Source organism: Ciconia boyciana, chromosome 8 (assembly GCF_034638445.1).
Source record: "Ciconia boyciana chromosome 8, ASM3463844v1, whole genome shotgun sequence".
Taxonomy (NCBI): Eukaryota; Metazoa; Chordata; class Aves; order Ciconiiformes; family Ciconiidae; genus Ciconia; species Ciconia boyciana.
This window is the reverse complement of record NC_132941.1, coordinates 5,983,896-6,003,900: the sequence shown is the minus strand read 5'-3', so window position 1 is coordinate 6,003,900 and position 20,005 is coordinate 5,983,896. Positions and strand designations below refer to the sequence as shown.

General features: G+C 48.2%; 1 protein-coding gene and 1 long non-coding RNA gene across 8 annotated transcripts in view; one reads left to right on the top strand and one right to left on the bottom strand.

Annotated features, from left to right (window-relative positions):
• Window positions 1–7,133, bottom strand: part of LOC140656227 (uncharacterized) — a 33,292-nt gene extending 26,159 nt beyond the window's left edge. For all 4 annotated transcript variants that reach the window (XR_012044023.1, XR_012044025.1, XR_012044024.1 and 1 more), the window contains exon 1: window positions 6,991–7,133. This is a non-coding gene — a long non-coding RNA (uncharacterized lncRNA). The remainder of the gene's footprint in view (window positions 1–6,990) is intronic.
• NR2F2 (nuclear receptor subfamily 2 group F member 2) lies at window positions 6,169–18,338 on the top strand. 4 transcript variants are annotated; one of them, XM_072871697.1, is made up of 3 exons: window positions 6,169–6,329; window positions 14,254–14,781; window positions 17,858–18,338. In XM_072871697.1, the coding sequence occupies exons 1-3, from the start codon at window positions 6,287–6,289 to the stop codon at window positions 18,130–18,132; spliced, it is 846 nt and encodes a 281-aa protein (XP_072727798.1). In that variant the 5' UTR covers window positions 6,169–6,286; the 3' UTR covers window positions 18,133–18,338. The 4 variants fall into 4 exon arrangements, with proteins under 4 accessions (XP_072727798.1, XP_072727794.1, XP_072727797.1 ...); XM_072871693.1 differs by lacking the exon at window positions 6,169–6,329 and adding an exon at window positions 10,693–12,423 and having other exon boundaries at window positions 14,233–14,781; XM_072871696.1 differs by lacking the exon at window positions 6,169–6,329 and adding an exon at window positions 10,704–11,431.
• Window positions 18,339–20,005: the final 1,667 nt, after the last annotated feature.

The following is a 20,005-nucleotide window of genomic DNA, read 5'->3' as shown; positions in this document are numbered from 1 at the left end:
TCCCTCCTCCAAACACAGCCGAGCGCAGTTAACCTTGGAGCAGCGCTGGGGAAGGAAGGGTTAATGAAACCAAGCTCTTTACGACCTCCAGGGTCAGACTCTTCCTATCTGCAATCTAAGGAATTAGGTAAGGAGGTTATAAGATTATAGTGAAAGGAGTTATAGGCCCTCGTAGCCTCACACCTGAACATATTGGGCTAATCCACTGGGATTCTTAAAAATCGCTTCAGCTATGGAAAACTGTTAATTAGGCTGAGTCTATCCCGAGGTTTCCTGTTGCATTAGTGATCCAGCCGAGCTGCCTGCACTCTATAGGCTCACATGAAATGCGCTTAATATGCCTATATATTTTTTTTTTTCTCCCCCGCTTCTCCACCACTAAAACCAGCATCAGCCACTGATTTCGGGTGAAAGCAAAGTTTGGGTGAAATTCAGCCCGAGAGACGAACAAAAGTCATTCCCCCCCCCCCCCGGTCCCTGAGCCCCGAGTGCCTGGCAGGCTATTTGCAGCTGTTTCTAACTTCAGTGTTTGTTTACAGTAGCAAAATTAGCACTTGGAGGAGAAGTGAAAAGCTGTTTTCACATCAGTTTTACTCCTCGGTTCCTAGCTTTAGTTGTCTTTCCTCCCTCCCAGCAAATCAGCATCATTCAAAGTGCAGCTCGAACTTTCTCTCCCTGCTTTGACTTAGTTCTCTGCAGTCGCATCCTATTTTTCTGCTGAAGAAAAATACACAGAGAGAAGGGCGCGTTTGAGCACGGCCCAAACATCAGTGATTCCAGGCACAGAAAAAAAAAAAAAAAAAAAATCCCGAGCATCCCTAAAGAAGGTATTTTAACGTGGCTTGGCAGAGCCCTGCCCTGCTCCCAGCTTTCTGCCCCTTGGCACTGAGACATTTGCTGGTCTCCAGCAAAGTTTTCTGTAATCCGCCGAGGCACCCCAGGGCTGTACCTGAGCCACGGCCGAATTGCTCCCTGCGACCGGCACAACCCTGCAGCAGCAACTCCCCAACTTCGGTACTGAAAGCAGGGGCTGGTTTTAGCCATGTTGTCATTTGCAGAAATGCTGATTTTTTTTTTTATTTTTTTTTTCTTAATGCCACTTGTGGTCACCCTCGAATGGCAGTAATCTGTAGATTACATATTACGAGCCTTGTCATTACGTGGATAAAACGAGGTGGTTAAACGCTAAAATCCATTTTACTCACCACGTTTGCTTGGGGGGCGGGGGGTGGGGGGAAGGAGAGGGGAGAACAAACTTGTAGGAGAAGGATTTAAACCCCTCGCATCTGAGCTGGATGTGCCCTCGCTTCTGCTGCTAGAGACCTCCCTGCCTGGAGGACAGGCGGGGCTGGAGACCCCTCGACTTCACCTCCAAGGCAGGCGCCCGTTCACCCCAGCCCTCGCCTTCCCCTCGCTCCTGGGTCTTTTGTCCCCATTTTCGTGGTGTCTCAGCGTTGCTCTACAGAGGCGACTTTTCTCTGCCTCTCCTGGATTTGCTCTGTAGCGTTTCTAGGCTCCTGCTCGCCTGCTCTCCCCCCGTTTGCCTCTTTCATGTGTGTCCCTGATCCCTCTCCAGCTGATGTGATTCTTTAGCAATGCGGGTCTTATCCCGTCCCTACCTTTGCCGGGTCTGATTAGATATTATTTTTTCATTGGCTCTGCTACAATGGGTTCCTCCCTTTAATCTCTCGATATATTTTCCCCCTCCCGGTATAACCAAATCCATGAAATTCACAGCCTCTCTCTTTGACACGACTGGCTCGTCTAATCACTCCATATCGATTTCCCTAACTCTTTTCATCCAGCTGAAGACACATCTTAAAACACTCCAAGCCAGAGTGTGCTCTTTGCTTTATACACACTAATAAAATGATTTACCCTTCTCTCTCTGCTCTCCTCACAGGAGAAAATCGTTCAAGTCCCGGCTATTTGTGTGTGATCAGTAAATATTTAGTGTGGCGACATCTTCAGCTCCTCTCCTGATCAATACGCAACCCAACAGGAGGTGGACTATTGTCCGGGTAGTGACTTGCTGAGATCTCCTTTAGATGAATTCTTTGCCCCCCATACAGTCTGTTATGATTTATCCTCGAAGGTAACCGGCGAAGAGAAATTGAGGCTTTAAAAACGTCTGTCTCTAACCTGTTTACCGTGACATTAAAGCACCTAAGCAAGGAATGGCTCATTCTTCCCCGTCTCCCATCTCTCTCTGATGGGCTAACACATCCAAAGCGCTGCTAGAAAATGAATATCAGACCGGGCAGCCGTCGCACGGTTGCTTCGCATCCCCGTACCCCTCTGTCCCCTCTTCCCCGGCCCCTCCAGCAAAGACCCGTCCCGTCTCTGTGCTGCAATGTCGCGATAAAGGGGCGACTCCCCGGTCCCACTCTGCAGCATCTCCGGGCACTGGACTCGCTCCCACAGCTCTGCCTCGGCGGGTGGGTAACGAAGTGCCCAGGGACCGAGGGTGCCCCAGCAACTTCCAGCCCACCTCCCTCCTCCTCCTCATCGCATCCCGCAGCTCTGCCTGCCCCAGGTTCAGGCTGAGGCAGGGCTGGGGGCTGATTGCTTTTTGTTTGTTTGTTTGTCTGTGTAAGGGTTGTTGATTTTTGGGGGTTTTTTAACAACATGGAAAATCTGCAGTGAAAAAAAAAATATAGTGGAAATTGAGAAGAGCTTAAAGCCCAGTTCCTGTGGTTAACCATACACGAGAGCTTTCCCAGGGTGATAAAATGGACAGAAAGAGAAGTTCGTGTGTGTGTGTGTGTATGTTTTATCCTGATCTGTTATTTCACTCCTGGGAAAGCCCATGCCTCGAATAGGAAATATTTCCCCTTGTAATTACCCCAGGACTGCACGCCGTGTGCCCGGTGAGATGTCTGTGCAGCACACCCAGGCGAGACAGCTACGCCTTGTGTGCGTGTGTCTGCCTGGGATGCAGGGCTGGGTGCCTATACACAATAGATACACAGTTATATCTGCCGTGTGTGTGTGTGTGTGCTTACTCACATCATGTGCTGTAGCCTACAGAAGTGCCCAGCTATTTATTTTATTCCCGTGTGTGTGCATTCGCACCCGAGCTATAGGTCGAAGGCATTTATCGCTGTAAATGTACATTGCATGCATACGTGCTGCGTAAATATATGGCTGTGTATGAGATGTGCGACTGTTATTCAAATCTAAAACCAGCTACATCCACCTGTTAACTTTGCTTAGAAACCACTTTCACTAATGGCTTTTCGCTAACTTATTCAGTCCGTTACTCGAGTATAGGAGGCAATGGAGGGGAAAAATCCATATGAAACCCTGCTTACAGCCTCTCTTCGGGAGGACACTTTACACACCTTGCCTAGACAGGGCTCCTATAGAGCGCTTATCTCTCGAATATATCTTTATACTAATGCATACTTAATTGGTCTGTCTTGACTGTCCATATAAAACAATTTAATTAGGGTGCTTTCTGCTTTGGAAAGAAAGAAAAAAAATCTGCCCAGCATTTATTGTATTTAGCACCAATACAGGCAGAAAATGTTGCACAAGTTTTTGGTTGAAAGAGCACCTATGTGTCCATTGAAGGGCGTTGATCCGAAAAGACAGAGAGGACAAGTAAAATCGATTTGAAGCGACCCTCTCTGTCCCTTTCACACCATTCAGACACTCCATTCCTTCTAAGACAAAGACCCAGCGCCTTGGGAATGCTGGCAAGGGGGAAAAAAAGGAGGAAAAAAAAAAAAAAAGAAAAAAAAAAAGGCTTCAATCCCCCCAAGCCAAAGGGAGAGCTCTGAAATTCCTTCATATTGCTGTTATTTACCCCCCAAGATATGTTCAACTCCAGGATTTTCTTCAATTCGGCGTCTAACACTGCTGCTGCGAGGAATGTCCCTGGAAGGGGAGGAGGTAATTATGGCTATTAGTGCTGCGAGCCCAGCCTCAACCTTGGTCACTCACAGGCTTTTAGGGTTAAAATAGCCCTCACCTCTGACCCCTGCGGAGCAAAGTTGTAGCTATCGCCACAAGTTGGGCCAAAGTTTTCAAATCCAGGGCTGTGCAACACCGGAGGGGGGAAACTTCTCCCTGGAATTATTTTTGGTTGGGATTTAAATCATCTTTAGTCTACTTAATTGCCTTTCCCTCCTCCTTTTGCCCAACAATCCCTTTCGGGGGGCAGGGGGGGGATCTCGAAATGCCCTGCTCCCACTACCTTTTCCACTGCTCTTTCCTTTTAGGTTTAATTTGGCAGTTTGTTTTCAAGCATGAAAATGGTTATCATCAAACCGAGTTACTAGGTCATCCTTTCATCCACGGATCTCAAGAATAAACGGGGCGGGGGGGGGCAAGGGGGCTCCCCCCCTTTAGGCTTTCCCCACCACGACCCGTTCAGCTTTACAGAAAAGAAGGGTTTGGGAAAGGGGAGAAAGGATGAAAAGCTTGAATTTGTCTCCTGTGCTTTCTGCGCACCTTCACGATCCTCCTCTGCAAGGGGGGATTTTGGAGCTGGAGGGGGGGGGCAAAGTGAGGAGCGGGGAGAGTCCACAGATGCAAGTACCCCTCTGGCAATAATAAAAATTCATTCAAGTGGGCTATGTCTCCATCTTCCATGTACTGATTAGACTTAACAAGAGTGGAAACTTGTGTAGACCATATTTATGGTATTAACGAGCAGTTAAAAGATTTATCCTTCTGATCAATATTGTTGGTGCCCGGCCCCCCCCTCCCGCCCCGGCCCTCCCCGAAGGCTGCAGTGACAATCGCCTTCATACTTTTTCATCACCGATCGAGGTGGCAAAACCCTTTTGTAATTTTCATTAGCCCAGTAAACATGCAATTAACATGCAGCACTGTGGTTAACTTAATTCCTGTTTTAAGGCAAGGACAAGCAAGAAATGGAAGAGCGTTTGTTCCATTTGTCAAGTATGACACACTTCTTACCCTAACAGTTTCTTAAAATAAAAGCTCGGCTCCCCACCACCACGACCACCACCCCTCTTTCCAGAAACCCCCCACACTGATACACACACACACAAAAAGGAGCAGGAATCCATTAGTTGGAGAGTATTCTCCTGCCAAAGGCGGTATAATGTATTCCAAATTTTCCCAAGCCCTCACTGTACTGGGGTCCCGTTCCCCCCCCGGGGAAGGGGGCTGACGAGCTGATATTTCTCGTGGGTGAAAGATTCAGCCTCCTCCTAACCATATTTTTTTTAATAAAATAAAACTAAACGTGCTTCCCATGGCTAAAAGTTGCCATGTTTGTGAAGGGGGTGGGGAAAAATGTCTCCAAGGGTTTCAATTAGCAACAAATGATTATTGCAACGGATTTTTGGTAATGAAAAAATGTGGAGTACCTCTTTCGAGCTGGGATCTCAGGGGCAGTGAAAGAGAGAGAGAGGGGGAGAGGGAGAGAAGGAGAGAGAGAGAAAGAGATTGCTGATTAGCTCGGATTCTTTCCCAACTTGCTTTAGCGTGTGCTTGCGTTCCCTGCCGACCCTACACAGGACACTATATATTTTTTCCCCTTCGGTGCATGTGTTGATAGTTCAGCCTGTAGTTGTTTGCGGTTGGCTTTTTTTTTTTTCCCCTTTTTCTTTTTTTTTTTTTCTCCCTGCCGGGGAGGGGGGAGGGGGGAAAGGGGGGGGGGGGGGCTGAAATCGGTCGCATCCATCCTACCCCCACAGTCATTAAGTTAGGAGATTTCCCTCTCTTATTTTTTTTTTTCCTCCCCAATTGGAAGGGTGGGTTGTGAATATTTTTTTTTTTTTTTTTTTTTTTTAAGTCTCGCCTTTCCAGCTCCAAACAAGGTGTAGCGAGACGCTCTTCCTTCTAAGGAATGAAATGAGAGACAAGGATCACTCAAAGACATCTCCTACCTTGGGCTTGGGGATTTTTTCTTAAAGGCGAGGCGCACATTCCTAAGCAGCTATGTACAAAGCCCCCCCTGAAATCTTGTCTGTGTAAAGTTAGAGTGTGTTCAGGATTTTTTTTTTCCTCTCTCCCAAGGCTGATCGCTAATAATACATCGAAAGCACTTCCCTTTAGGTTGTGGGAAATCTATTCCCTTCACCTTGCCTCCTTTTTTTTTCCCCCTGAAGGCTGTAACTTTACTTTTTTTTTCCTTTCTTTTTTTTTTTTTTAATCAGTTTGCACAATCGCTTAGATAAACACCAAGAAGGAGACTTCTCTTTAATTACCCAACGCACATCTTTCTGGGGGGCAAACAGCGGTCTGATTATTTTTTTTTGTTTGTTTGTTTCACCTGCCAAACTAAAGGAGAGGTAGAAAAAGGAAGATGCAAGCGATTTGGGACCTTGAACAAGGCAAATATGGTTTTGGTATGTTTACTTATAGTTTTTTTTCTTCTTCTTTGACACTTTTTTCGGGCAATGTGTTGTGATTCTTGTGTTTCTCTTTTAAGGAAAACAAAAAATCCAAAAAAGCAAATGTTAGCTAACGTACGTCTTAAACGATCGTTTCTAAGGTTACGTGGGTTGCTCTAAGGAGGGGAAGAGGGGAGGGGGGGAGACCCAAGTATGTGTAATTGCAGCACCATCAGTTAGCACGTCCTTTAGCTAAATAAAGCAAGCAGCAAACAAACAAATAAGCGAACAAACCCAACGACCGGGATCGGCTTCCAGGTCCGAGGCAAGGCAAAGCGCCTCAAAGTCATTTCCAGAGCAGCGTGCGGGAGGCAGAGCCCGGCGGCAGCCTCCCCTGCCCGGCTCCCGGCTGCTCGGGGGGGAGCGGCGGACTGACCTGCTCGGGAGGGTGGGGAGGGGAGGACAAGTCTCTTAACTGAAGTGATAGGTATTAAACTGCACGGAATTGTGTCGCCGTGTGCAGCTGGCAGCATTTATTTAGGGGGGGGAAAAAAAAAAAAAAAGCCAACAACCAAACCCAAGAGGTCGGTGGTGAAGGTATAGCGCTGAGATCCCCTCTCCCCCTCCGGTTCTCTGGCTAAGCAAGTACAATGGAAAGAAGCTGGAATATACTCACCATCCGAAGGTGTGGTTGGCAGTTCGGCTGAGGCTTTAAGGCAATTATTTATCCTTTTTTTTTTTTTAATAAGTGTTATTGCAAAAGGCGTAGATCTGACTTTAAGCAGCAAAAGTGTTTTGCTCTGACAACAGCATGCGAGGCACGGTTCCTCGTTTTAAAAAAAAAAAAATCACAAAACAGGATTCCCCCCCCCCCCCCATCCCTTACCACTATCCCTTAAAAATACCTATTCGCTACAGCGCTCGCAGAAACCCTGATGCAGAAATCTTATCGTCCGGTCTAGGAGTGCCCAAGCCAATTAATTTTAAATCCTTAGGAATTAATCAGATTAAAACGTACAGAAGTTTCATTCTCGTATGCATACGTGAGCCAAAAGTCGTTTCCCTTTAAGAGATCCTTTTCTTTTAAAGTTGGGTTTTAGGCAGATGAGACTTACACTAGAGGGCAGCCGGATACTGTACTTGCTCCAATCTTCAGCAATTTTTCCCCCTCTCTCACAGCATATGCTCTGATTTAGCACTGTAAATTTTTCAGAGGACCCAACTCTGACAGCCCCTGGTGATTTTCAAAGTACCACAAGCCAGTGGTTAAAAATTGCATTGACTTGGAAGTTCAGAGGCACACAATAGGAGCCACTTTCCCTATTCATGGAACTTCAGTGTGGTGGAAGAGAAAAACACACACATACTACATTGAGGGAGAAGAGGAATTCATTGAATTCTGTTAGACGTAACTGCTTTCCACTGAGTTCAGAGCGAAACTCGGTATTTGTTCGATGCCGTATTCATATTGCGATTTAATCTAGAAAGAATTAGAGGACTGTTAGGCAGCTTTCTGCCAGGAAAGCAGCTTCCCCCTCCTTCCTCCTCTTTTCTAAAACCTCAAGATTTACACCGGCTCTATCCCCAACTCTATTTTAGCAAAATAAATCCTTCCGCTCCCTCTCATTAAAATAAATTTACATCTGCAGTAAAATGGCAGGAGGGATGCATTTGTTTATTTGGGAAACCAATACGGTCTTACTGTTAAAACAGAGCATTTCTATTGTCATTAGGCTCGGAGAAGGACAGTTGAGAATCTCCCCCTTCTTTGCGAGGCGCTCAGGTTTCGCGTATTATTTAGCGAAATTAGCTGCAGTTCATTTTTACATTCATCTGTTCTGCCTCAGCCCACTCGCAGGGGTGTTTTCAAATAAATAGCAAAGCATCTAATGGTGCTAATAGATAGTTATATTGCTGCATCCCTCGAAGAGCAAATAGTTAATCTGGGGCATTCTTCATTAATGCTTGAGCAATCAGCGTATACGGCGGCTTTTAAGCGTGTATCAATGGCTTTTCATTTTTACGATCATACGTTCAAACTATTAGTGTTGTACGTCCTGTTAAAACCGCTTTCTCTGCTGATTTCTGCATTTGTTAGGACGGCATTAACGTTTTTTCATATGGCGAATTAATCCTGTTTACTTTGTCAGATTCGAGACAGGAAAGGTTGGTGTTGGGTTGGTTTGGTTTGGGTTTGGTGTTGTGTTTTGTTTTGTTTTGTTTTGTTTTTCCTCAGGAAATTCAACATCAGCAACAATCTGTGACTATTCTGCATTTTGAACCCCCACCTTCTCCCACCCTCCCCGAAAGGTGACCGCCTCGGCTCTGGGTTATGTGGAAATCATAAAGCAGTTCCCCACATTTTAACGGGGAAAGATTCCTTTCCCCCCTTCTCTCTTTCCAGTCCCTCCTGGTCCCTGGTTCGGAGAAAGGTTATTTTCGCTCCGTCAGGATCAATGGGAAGGCTGCAGCCTTGTCTCTGCAGTTGAGCCGCAGTCCATCTTCCTTCGTGGGGTCTCTAAGCAGGACATTGTCAAGTCCAGGTGCTTTTTACAACTTTCCCATCCTCTCAGCACCTGCGGCTTTAGCCACATATATTATTTCTGCGGCAGAAAGGGGGGTGTGCATGTGGCAACATGAAAAAGTGCGTGTGAGGAGGTGAGGGGCAATTAATCCCTCGCAGAGTTGTGCACAGGTCTGTGTCCCCGCGTCCCTACTTGGTGACCAGCTCAAACGCGAGCGTACGCACACGCGTGTGTTTGCGGAGGAGGAATTGTCCGGCCGGGCATTTATCTGTCTATTTTAACATGTTTTCTTTTTAATCCCTCCGCCCCTTCGCCTGTTCGAGTGTCTTTTGGCCGTTTGTACCAGGAGATGAACTCGAAGTCCCCGTTCCGCTGCCCGGTAGCTGTATCCAGCGGGAAATAAACAGCTGTCCCCGCGTACTTAGATCGCTTACCTATTCCGCCGTGCTCCCACTGGAGCACAGAGGTTGCGTTACCGTCTCAGGGTACGCGTGATCCCCCCACAAAACCCCCCCGCGGAACCCCGAAATAAAGTTAAAGGGGTTGAGAGGAGCTGCGCTGTAGCGATGCCGCGGGGGTTGCGAGGGAGAAGACACGAGTGTCACACGCTGCGGGGCGGCGGGGCGGGTTTTTCCCTCCACCGCGCTGAGGGGAAGGAAGGGGCAGCTGGTGTCTTGCGGGAAACCGCGGTCCCCTCGGCCAGCCCGCCGGCTGCCCGGGGCGGCGGGGGAAGAGGCGCCCGCACGGGGAGGAGAGGGCGGGAGGAGCGGCCGTGCCCCGTTACCCCGCCGGGGACGGGGCTGTGCGAGCGGCCGGTGCCGGGGCACGCTCAGCCCCCCGCGGCTCCGCCGGCGGCCGGGGCACGGTGCGGCCGGGGCGAGCGCAGGTGCCGCCGCAGCTCCGTCTCCCGCCGGCCAGCGCGGAGCGAGGCCGAGGGGGCCGCGGGCAACGCCACCCCCGCCAGCGCCCGCCGGGACCTCGGGCGGGCGGGAACCCGCGTACCTGCGCAGCCCGACCCCTGACGGGGAGGCGGCGGCGGCGGCTGCCCTTCCCCAGGCGGCGGCGGGGCTCGGTTTTATTTTAGTCAGTGGAGTTTTGCCTCATTTTAGCGTCCATTTCCCGATTTCCACCCGCTGCCCCCCCCTCCTCACGACCCCCGGGGCCGTGCCCCGGCGGGCGGCCCCAGGTGAGGCGGCGGCGCTCCGCTCCCCTCGCCGGGCTGGCGTTAACCCCTCGCCCCGACGGCGCGGGGGGAGGGGGGGGGGGGGGCACGGCCCGGGGAAGCGGGGCGAGGAGTAAAGAGCGAGAGGAGCGCGGAGCCGGCGAGGGAGCGGCGTGCGCGGGCGGACGCCCCGGCCCCGGCTCCCGTAGCGGCGGCGGCAGCGGCGGCGGCGGGGCGGCGCCTGCCTCTAGGACCGCGCGGGCGGCGGCGGCGGCCATGGCAGGCCGCGCAGGGCGTCGCGGCCCAATGAGGGCCGAGGGGCGGGGCGCGAGCTTTTGACCAGTCAAACGCCGGTCGGGTTGCCTTATAAGGCGCGCGGTCGCCATGGCAACGTGCGCTAAGTTGCAGCAGTCGTGTCAAAGTTCACTCTCCCGCCAGCGGGGCGAGCGGCCGGCGGGGAGCGCGCTCGCCACTCGGCCCACACGCCGCCCGCCCGCGCCGCCGCGCCCCGCCCCGCCCCTCCCCTCGCCGCCGCCGGGGGGGGGAGCCCCCACTTTTTTTTTGGGGGGGGAGGGGCTGGCGCTCTCCCCCCCGCTCTCCCCGTGGTGATTTTCCCCTCTCCCCCCCCGGCTGAGGAGCGATGCTGCGCGCTGGGTTGTGATCCTTCCCTCTCTCTCCCTCCTCCTCCTCCTCCTCCTCCTCTCCTCCTCCTCCTCCTCCTCCCGCTCCCCTCTTTTATCATCCTGGCTGGCTGGGCGCTGCGCTGGCGAGTTGACTCCTTCCCTCCCCCCCCCCCCCCGGCCCCCCCCCCCCCGCCCGCGCCGTGAGCACCGGCGGCGCGGAGGCGAGAGCCCACTTGCGAGGCGGCAGAAGCAGCATAAGGCAGCGCGGCGGCGGCGGCGGCGGCGGCGGCGGCGGCAGCACCCGAGCGGCGGCGGCGGCGGCGGCGGCGGGAGCGGCGGCGGGAGCGGCGGCGGCGGCGGCGGGGACGCGGCGCGGCGGGAGCGGCGAAGCGGCTGAGCGGGGCAGAGCGGAGCGCAGCGCGGCGGGGACGGAGAGGAGGAACAAATAAACAATCACAATAATAATAATTAATAATAATAACAACAACAATAATAATAATAATAATAAAAAAGCGAGGAGAGGAGGAGGAAAAAAACCCAACAGCCAGCCCCCACCCCCGAGCCCAAAAGAGGGAGAGAGAGAGAGAAAGCGAGCAGCGCCCGGGCGGAGCGGCGGAGAGGAAGAATTAAAGCGAGCGAAGGAGGGAGGAGAGACAGAGGAGAGAGAGAGAGAGGAGGAAAGAGGAGGAAAAAAAAAAAAGCCCACAAAAACAAAGCGATCGCAGTTGATGTTGCTGCCGCAAGCTGGACTTCCAAAAACTACGGCGAGACCGTCCGCTCTCCGCGCCGAGAAAAGTCTCCTCAGCTGTGCGTGTTTTTTTCCGCTGTGTGTGTAATCTTTAACCTTTTATTCATTCTTATTTTGATGGCTTTCCTGAATGGCTGACTGCGAGCTTCCCTGGACCTGGCCCCCAGACACCCGCCTCTCCTCCTTCAACTACTCTGCTGCAGATCAGCTCTAAGAGAGAGAGAGGGAGATTTTTGAAGAGATTTTTTTTTTTTTCTCCTCTCTCTCTCTCTCTCTCCCTCTCTCCCCCACCCCCACCACCCCTTTACTTTGCTCTCCCGCAGCCCAGACAATCGACTCGCAACTCGCCCCCCCGCACACACACACACCTCCATCGCCCCGCGCTTCTGCACCTTCGCCGGTACCGGGAGATCCCCCCCACCCCGACCCTCCTAAAAAAAAAAAAAAAAAAAAAAAAAAAGAGGGGGGGGCAAAACAACAAAAGAGAGAGGGGGAAAGAGAGAGAGAGAGAGGGGAGAGAAAAAAAAAAAAAGACTGCTGCAAAGCTGATCTGAAAAGCAAAGCAAACAAACTTTGAAAATAAAGGGGGAACAGGAAGTTTGGCAACGGTGTCCAATAGATATGGCAATGGTAGTCGGTGCGTGGCGAGACCCCCAGGACGATGTGCCCGGAGCTCAGGGAACGCAGCCTTCGCAAGCCCCGCCGGTGCAGGGACCTCCGGCCGGGGCCCCGCACACCCCACAGACCCCGGGGCCCGGGGGCCCTCCCAGTACGCCAGCCCAGACCAACCCGCCAAGCCAGCAGAACCAAGGAGACAAACAGCAGCAGCAGCAGCACATTGAATGTGTGGTTTGTGGGGACAAGTCTAGTGGCAAACATTATGGCCAGTTTACCTGCGAGGGTTGCAAGAGTTTCTTCAAGCGGAGTGTAAGGAGGAATCTCAGCTACACTTGTCGTGCCAACAGGAACTGTCCCATTGACCAGCACCACCGCAATCAGTGTCAGTACTGCCGCCTCAAAAAATGCCTCAAAGTTGGCATGAGACGGGAAGGTATTGGGATTTCATTTGTTTTGCAATTTTTTTCACTCGCTGCGTTTTGGGGTTTGGTTTGGTTTGGTTTGGTTGGTGTTTTGGTTTTGTTTGGTTTTTTTTTTTTAACTATTCTTCTTATTTTTAACCTCCCTCCCCAAACCCCACCAGAACCTTTCCTCCCCCCCCTCCCTCCCACCCCCCGAATAAACAGAGAGAAACTTTCTCGGAATGAAGGAGAGAGGTGTTGGAGGGGGTGGGCAGGGGAGGCAGGGGCTCTTGCATGCTTTCTCCTGCACTCGTAATTGATTTGTGTTTGTTTTGATTTTGCTGATGGAGGTTTATTGGAAGTGGATTTTTAGTTTCACGCTGCTTAGGAGCCAGATGATTATCCTGACGTGCAGTTACTTTTCCTTCGTGTTTCCTCCCGCATGCTCAGCCTTCCCCCCCGTCCCCCGAGCAGCTCCGTGCGTGTCCGTGTCTCGGGGTGTCTCTGTGCGTGTACACACACACGGAGCCTCACGAGATGCTCGCACACACACACACAGAGGTCCCCCAGCACCCTGCCTTAGATTGCAATTTTACACAGGCGGTTCAAATTACTGTTACAATGGGACTCACCCTGCCGAGGCTCTACAGCACTCCACTGTGGATTCCCAGACGGATTTTTCCTCCTTTTAAAAATATATATACACACACATATCCGCGCGTGTGCGTGTGTATACATATATTGCCGTCTGCCTGCCTTTCCCGGTTGTTATTATCTCACTTTTCTCTTCTTCCTCTTATTTTCTTGTCCCTCCGGGAGAGACAGGAGGGGGGTAAGAAGGGACGAGGAGGAGGAGGGGGGGGGGGAGGAAGGAGCAGCCCAGAAGTAAGAGTGGGGTGCTCGGGTCTCTGCAAGTCGAGTCTTTGTGATATAAAATTAGACGAGAAATGTGAGCCTGCAGTTTTCCAGTGCGTGCTCTGTGTCTGGACGCGGCTATGTAGGTTAAGGGTTAGGGGGCTTGGGACTTGCTGGGCTCCTCTCTTTGTGTTTCTGCAAGAGTAACTAACCTTGTAATACGTGCGATAACAAATATAAATCAAGCATATTTTTAGGCGTTCTCCCTTCTTGCCGTCTCGCTGCCTCTCAGCCCTTTTTCTCTCTCCTTTTTTCTCTCGCTGTCACCGTGTAAATTTATTAACAAAATGAAAGGCCCACTTTCCATGGGCAGCTGAGGAAGGTGCCTTTGGATAATGCCCCCAGCCTCGCTGGGGGACCTGCCGGGGATGTTGTGGGGTGATCTGGCCTCCTTTGATATTTTTAATAAGGGGGGGGGGGAGGATATAATAACAGCAGCAACAATATATTCAGGGGGCGAGAAACGCGTGTGGGACCAGCGCCGGGGATTTTGAACTGAAGTGTTTCTTCCCTCTCCCCCGCTCCCTCCCCATCCTGCTCCCCCAGCCTCAAATCAATGAGCTGGCTTAGGTGTAATGAAGAAAAATACCCGGGCACACAAAGACGTATCCTGCATCTCTTGAAGGAGGGGTGGCGGTGGAGGGGGGGGGGGAAATAACTGAATTGTGGTGTGTTTGGGGAAGTGAGGACCTCGGGCTCCTTCAGGCAGTCCTGGCCGAGCGGCCAGCATTGCTCAGCTTTTATTGTTGCTTTTGCTTGACCCGGGAACTGCGGAGCCTTAAAAGCGGGTACGGGCCGAACTCTGGCTGGAAAAATGCATGTTCCCCCTTAAGCTGACTGGGTACGGTGTCACACACGCACGCACAAGCACACAAAGCAGGCTGTATTTGAACCGATGGTCGCAATTCAGATATTAATAGCTGTAGTTTCTTCTTTATTTACTGCAGCGGTCCAGAGGGGCAGAATGCCACCCACACAGCCAACTCATGGTCAGTTCGCCTTGACAAACGGGGACCCTCTCAACTGCCATTCCTACCTATCCGGATATATCTCCCTTCTTCTGAGAGCAGAGCCCTACCCCACCTCCCGCTTTGGCAGTCAGTGCATGCAACCCAACAACATCATGGGCATCGAGAACATTTGTGAACTGGCAGCTAGGATGCTCTTCAGCGCGGTGGAGTGGGCCAGGAATATCCCCTTCTTCCCAGACCTCCAGATCACAGACCAGGTGGCCCTCCTGAGGCTGACCTGGAGCGAGTTATTTGTCCTCAACGCTGCCCAGTGCTCCATGCCCCTCCACGTAGCTCCGCTCCTGGCAGCTGCTGGCCTCCACGCTTCGCCAATGTCTGCTGACCGAGTGGTCGCCTTTATGGACCACATACGAATCTTCCAAGAGCAAGTAGAAAAACTGAAAGCATTGCATGTCGACTCTGCAGAATATAGCTGTTTAAAGGCCATAGTCCTCTTCACCTCAGGTAGGCAGCGTTTCTTTGCTCTTCCTTTTTCCTCCCCCCGGCCCCCCCCTGAGAACTGTTTGCTCTTGCAAAGTGTTATTGCCTGCACCCCATCACCGCTCCCTGCCCCCCGAGAACCAGCGCGGTCTCTTTCCTTTTAGGAAACGGTGCCCTGTGGTCTCCCTTCAGGGCCTCGGATCTGAGCATCCCATCTTTGAGGGAGTGCAAAATTAAAAAAAAAAAAAAGAAATTAAATAAAACACACACACACACAAAAGGCAACCAAAGCACACCCCAACCCTAGTTGAATAATGCTGGGGATGGGGGAAGAGGGGGCTCGGGGAGAGGCACCCATTCGCCACGAGAGACTGCGCTTTTCCCATTGAAAAGAATATTTTATTTAACAGTATAGCTCTGGGTTGTTGCATTTAATGACACGCATCCGAACAGCAGCAAAATCTGTTTGATGTTGTTAAATACAAGTCGTCCTATCAGTGAAACCACTTTAAAAAGAGGATCATTTTATGGGCAGCCAGGAAGGGAAAAAAGCCCTGCAGGATTAAAAATTGAATTAAAAAAAAAAAAAGTTAAATGCGCAAAGCCGAGTTTAAAATATGTTCCCTGCCATCCCATAAAATAAAATAAATCAACTTTCCAAAGAGCTGTCTCTGATTTAAACAGAATGTGGCAGTGAGCAGTTCTGTGTCATTTAAGCTAAGGGGAAAAGTTTGCATTTGTACCCAGCAGGAACTGCATAGTCCAAAGCGAGTAGCGGGTGCGAAAAGATCATTACCATAAGTAGACAGGGATAGTATGGAAAAGTAAGAGGAGGCTGAAGCTGCCGCTCCGCAGTGTAATGCCGGGGTGGCACAACCATGCCTCTCCCCAGGAAAAGACCTCGAGGTGTTTCTTAGATAATCAAAGAGAGAGGGGGGAAAAATATGTGTCAACTTTTGCTGCCTAGAAATAGTGCATGAGTTATAAAGCAATAATTGAGTGCGTTGTGAAATCTAATTAGCTTGCACTAGAGTTTAACCTGGGTGAGTAATAAACCTGATATTAACTCTGGAGGCTAAATTTTTTTTTTTTTTGGAGGAAAAAAAAAATCTGCTTGCTAATTTGTGCAATACGTTATCTCAGATTGTTAACTTTAAGGCTGCATCGGCAACCCAATGTGCTGGAGCCCTAGAAGTTTTGGGATTAAGTTGAAAAATACATATATTTCTTCTGTAACTCATTTGAAAGCTTGGGAAAGTGGCCACGCGATAAACATATGAATGGAAGCAAGACCTGTAAAATAATTACTCATCGGAGTTTTTTAAGGCCTGATATCAGGAAACAGGAAAAAAATGTAGTTTATGTGGGAAAAGAAGGGCTCACAATCCGTTCCTTGTTGTGTTAAAGGGGGTCTGGGGAACGAAGTCATTTTCTGGACTTTGTCCAGGTTCTGGGTCGTGACCTAAACTTCCTTTTATATATTATTGCTTTACACATTAAAAACTTCTCTTTTTTTTTTTTTCTACTCCCCCCCCCCCAAATTACTCGTGCTAAAGTCCTAAGGTGATCAATGAGCAGGGCGCATCTAGCCACAGGGAGACAGGGATCCCGAGTGGGAAGGGGTGTACGTGGGCTGCTTATTTTATTTTTCTATCGTTTTCTAGGATGCATTTTCCTCTCCCTCGCTCAAACGCTCAGCAAGGATCCCACACACGCTCACATCCCTCCCCAGCCCCTGGCCAGCTCACACCCACACCGAGGAGTTTATTTCCAATCCTGCCTTTTCTCCCAAATCACTTTTTTTTTTTTTTTTTTTTTTTTTTAGCCTTCTGAGAAAACAATCGTCCGATCCTGTCGTAACTGTTTAATTTATTACTATTTTCAAAATGTGAGGCCTGGCGTGTAAATTGCCTCCCAACTAGATAAACGTTTCTTGTTATCTGATTCTGGGGAAGATAGCCGTATGCAAAAAAATAGGGTGATGCATGCAGCTTCTGCAGCACCCCAATAACACTCCCTGATGTAAAGCAGACGCACGTAGATGCATATAATGTTTGCTGCAGCCTCTTTTAAGAGGGGAAAAAAAAAAAAATAAATCTGGGTTCTAATGACTCGCAGAATATGCATGTGTTAGCCCTGTGCCTAGGAAAGCCACAGGGAGGTCAGGTCACAACCTGTGCTCTTTCAGCACAGACGTCTCTGATTTAAAGGGAACTTATTGTATTTTAGCGTATCAGGCAAAAAAAGGAAAAAAAATGTCCAGACCCTATCAGGGAGTTTTCTTCTTGTAAGGGCCTTTAGGTTTAAAAAGAAGAAGAAGAGGAAAAAAAAGAGGGGGGAGTGGAGGGGGGGGAAGAAAGAAAGAGAAAAGAAAAGAGGGGGGAAAAGAAACAGCTCAAATGAACAGAGAGATCACAGTTTGCATGGCTGCCTCTGAATAGGCTAAACTGACAAGATCAGTTTTAAAGGGCCACTTAAATCAGTTTCAAAGACTGAAGAAAAACGCGTTGTCTTCTTTGGGGGAGAATCTGTTGCTGGATCCGGGGCGCCATTATCTTTGGCTGGGCCAGTTTTTTATTATTATTAGGATTTCTATCACTATTATTAGTATTCCTTCTCATCACATGGTTAGGCTCTCCCCAGTTATTTTCCAAGGGGGGGCGGGGGGGGAGAAATAGTGGCTCCCTTTCCCCCCTTTCGCCTCAAGCCTTCCCCGCCCCCCCAGCCTTTCCCCCTAAAAATACAGAGATACGAAATTACGCTTGGCCAGCACCTCCTTGTCAACCCCTCAGGTCTGTCGTGCCATTAGAAATCTCGACTCTTGGAGATTCTCAATCCTAAAGGAGACCCTCCAGAAGAAAGAGAAATACAAACACACACACATCCACAGAAAGAGAGAGATTGTCCCTTTTGGTAAAACCTACTTAAACTCGGGGGGGGCAAGGTGATGGCGCACTATCTACACTTAATTCTAGCAATAAAAAAAGATCAAATTAAAAATTAAAAAAAAAAAACAACCAACTTTTTAATCTGATGATTGTTTTCTTTTTTTCTTTTCTTTCTTTTTCTTTTTTTTTTTTTTTAATACACTTTCTTCTAGATGCCTGTGGTCTCTCTGATGTAGCCCATGTTGAAAGTTTACAGGAGAAGTCACAGTGTGCTTTGGAAGAGTATGTTAGGAGCCAGTATCCCAACCAGCCAACACGATTCGGGAAGCTATTACTACGTCTCCCCTCCCTTCGCACTGTCTCCTCTTCTGTCATAGAGCAATTGTTTTTCGTCCGTTTGGTAGGTAAAACCCCCATAGAAACCCTAATCAGGGATATGTTACTGTCTGGCAGCAGTTTTAACTGGCCTTATATGTCCATTCAATAAAATATTCGAGAGAGAGAAAAAAAAAGTAAAAAAAAAAAAATTAAAAATTGAGAAGGGAGATGAAAGAGGGTGAAAGGAAAGCAAATGACATTTGGGTTCTGGTTGTTTCTTAAATTTCCTTCTGCTAAGAAAGGATGTAAAAGGATGTTACAAGTTTGCTAAGAGAAGACAGGAAAAAATTAATGGACTGTGAATTAAAAAAAGAGACTGTCAAATGAACTTTTACAGAATGCATTAAAAACTCCCGTGTCGTTCAGAAAAAAAAACTTGCTACTTATCATTTTTTGTAAAAAATAAAAAAGAGAGAAAGAAAAAAAGAAAGAAAGAAAAAAGAGAAAGAAGAAGAAAAGAAACGATGGTGGGCTTTTTCTTTTTTCTTCTTTTTTTTCTTTTTTTGGGGGGTAAACTTTTTAAAAAATCTCGCTTAAAGTGCATTTAAAGGAAATTTGGAGAAAATTAGCAGAACGGAAGAAAGTAAGTCTTTTTTTTCCAAATTATTAATTGTCCTATGTGTCTATGTACCTATAGCTGTTCTTTTTTGTATTTTTCTGGTTTCAAACCAGTTTATTCTGTGGTTCTATAATAATTTTTGATATAACCTTGGCTTCTTTAAAAAAAAAAAAAACTGTGTATCCTTAAAATATATGTTCTGAAAGAATTAAAACTGAGTCCACGAAAGTATCATAGGAAGAAAGGAAAAGAGACAAAACCCCCTCAACAACACAATGATGGAAGCGCACTTAAGGTGGTGACCCAAAATCTAGCTTGAAGCTGAGAGAGCTATAATTATATAGACCCGAATGAACCACACGTGTCACATAACTACCCCCAAATCTAGGTTTTTTGGTATTTCGGACAGAAAATGAACTGTGGGGATTTATTATAGGTAGAAGGAATTTGTGTCCAAGACACACTACGGTTTTGATTTAAAAAACAAACAAACAAGCAAAGTGAACTTTTGTAATTTGAATTGGGTTCCGCATAGTTCATCATGAATTGTTATTAAACTCCTCTATCTGTTTGTATATTTGCAAGCCCTTTGTATTATAATAATTGTTGATATTTTCCCTTTTTAAAAAATACCATTGAAATCAGCATGACAAAATAACACTGTTGGCACTTATAGATAACGTGATTGATTCAGTATCTTAGAGTTTACAGTTTTGTGTTTAAAAAAACTGAAGGTTTTTTTTTTTTAAGTGCAACATTTCTGTATACTGTAAAAGTTATAATAACTGAACTGTTTGGTCGAGTCTTTGTGTGTTATATTCCAAGGAAAATTGAAAGTATTCAGAAATTAAAATATTATTTGATATCTGAAACTTGTTTGGCTGTCATAAATGTCTTTCAGAAACCACGTTACTTCTCTATAGTTTGCAGTCATTTCAGTCCATAGGCGATTGATTTGTTTACTTGTCACAGTAAGTTTGTAGCAGATGTATTGTAGTGTATTTACCTGTTTAATTCCGGGATGGGGGTGGAGGACTTAAGTTCCTGGTTTATCTCTGGTTTTAGGAAGTACTATGCTGAAATGGTAAACCATCAACCCCCATTCATCTAATCCTCCTGTTAATTAAAAATGGATTTTCTGGAAAAAAAAGGCCCTTATTTTTGTCACACTTAAGTGCCTGCGTAGGAAAGGTATTGTTGTGAAAAAGTATTAGAAATCTGGAGATCAGTATCTATTTTATGATCAGAATGGGGCGAAAAATCTTTTGTAAATGTCTGACATACGCGCACAAGATCATTCAAGCAAGGTAATAGCAGTATTGTAAATATAGGTCAGTTGTTTGCAATGAGTTTTCTTTAAGTATGTGTGATTTTTTTATAATACTCCGTAGTTGCCATCTATCGTTGTCATTGAGAGGTCTTC

Coding starts and splice junctions, on each gene's coding strand:
- NR2F2 (XM_072871693.1), top strand. CDS start 11,994: ATGGCAATGGTAGTCGGTGCGTGGCGAGACCCCCAGGACGATGTGCCC. Junction 12,424..14,232: donor AGTTGGCATGAGACGGGAAG/GTATTGGGATTT, acceptor TAATAGCTGTAG/TTTCTTCTTTATTTACTGCA. Junction 14,782..17,857: donor CATAGTCCTCTTCACCTCAG/GTAGGCAGCGTT, acceptor ACTTTCTTCTAG/ATGCCTGTGGTCTCTCTGAT.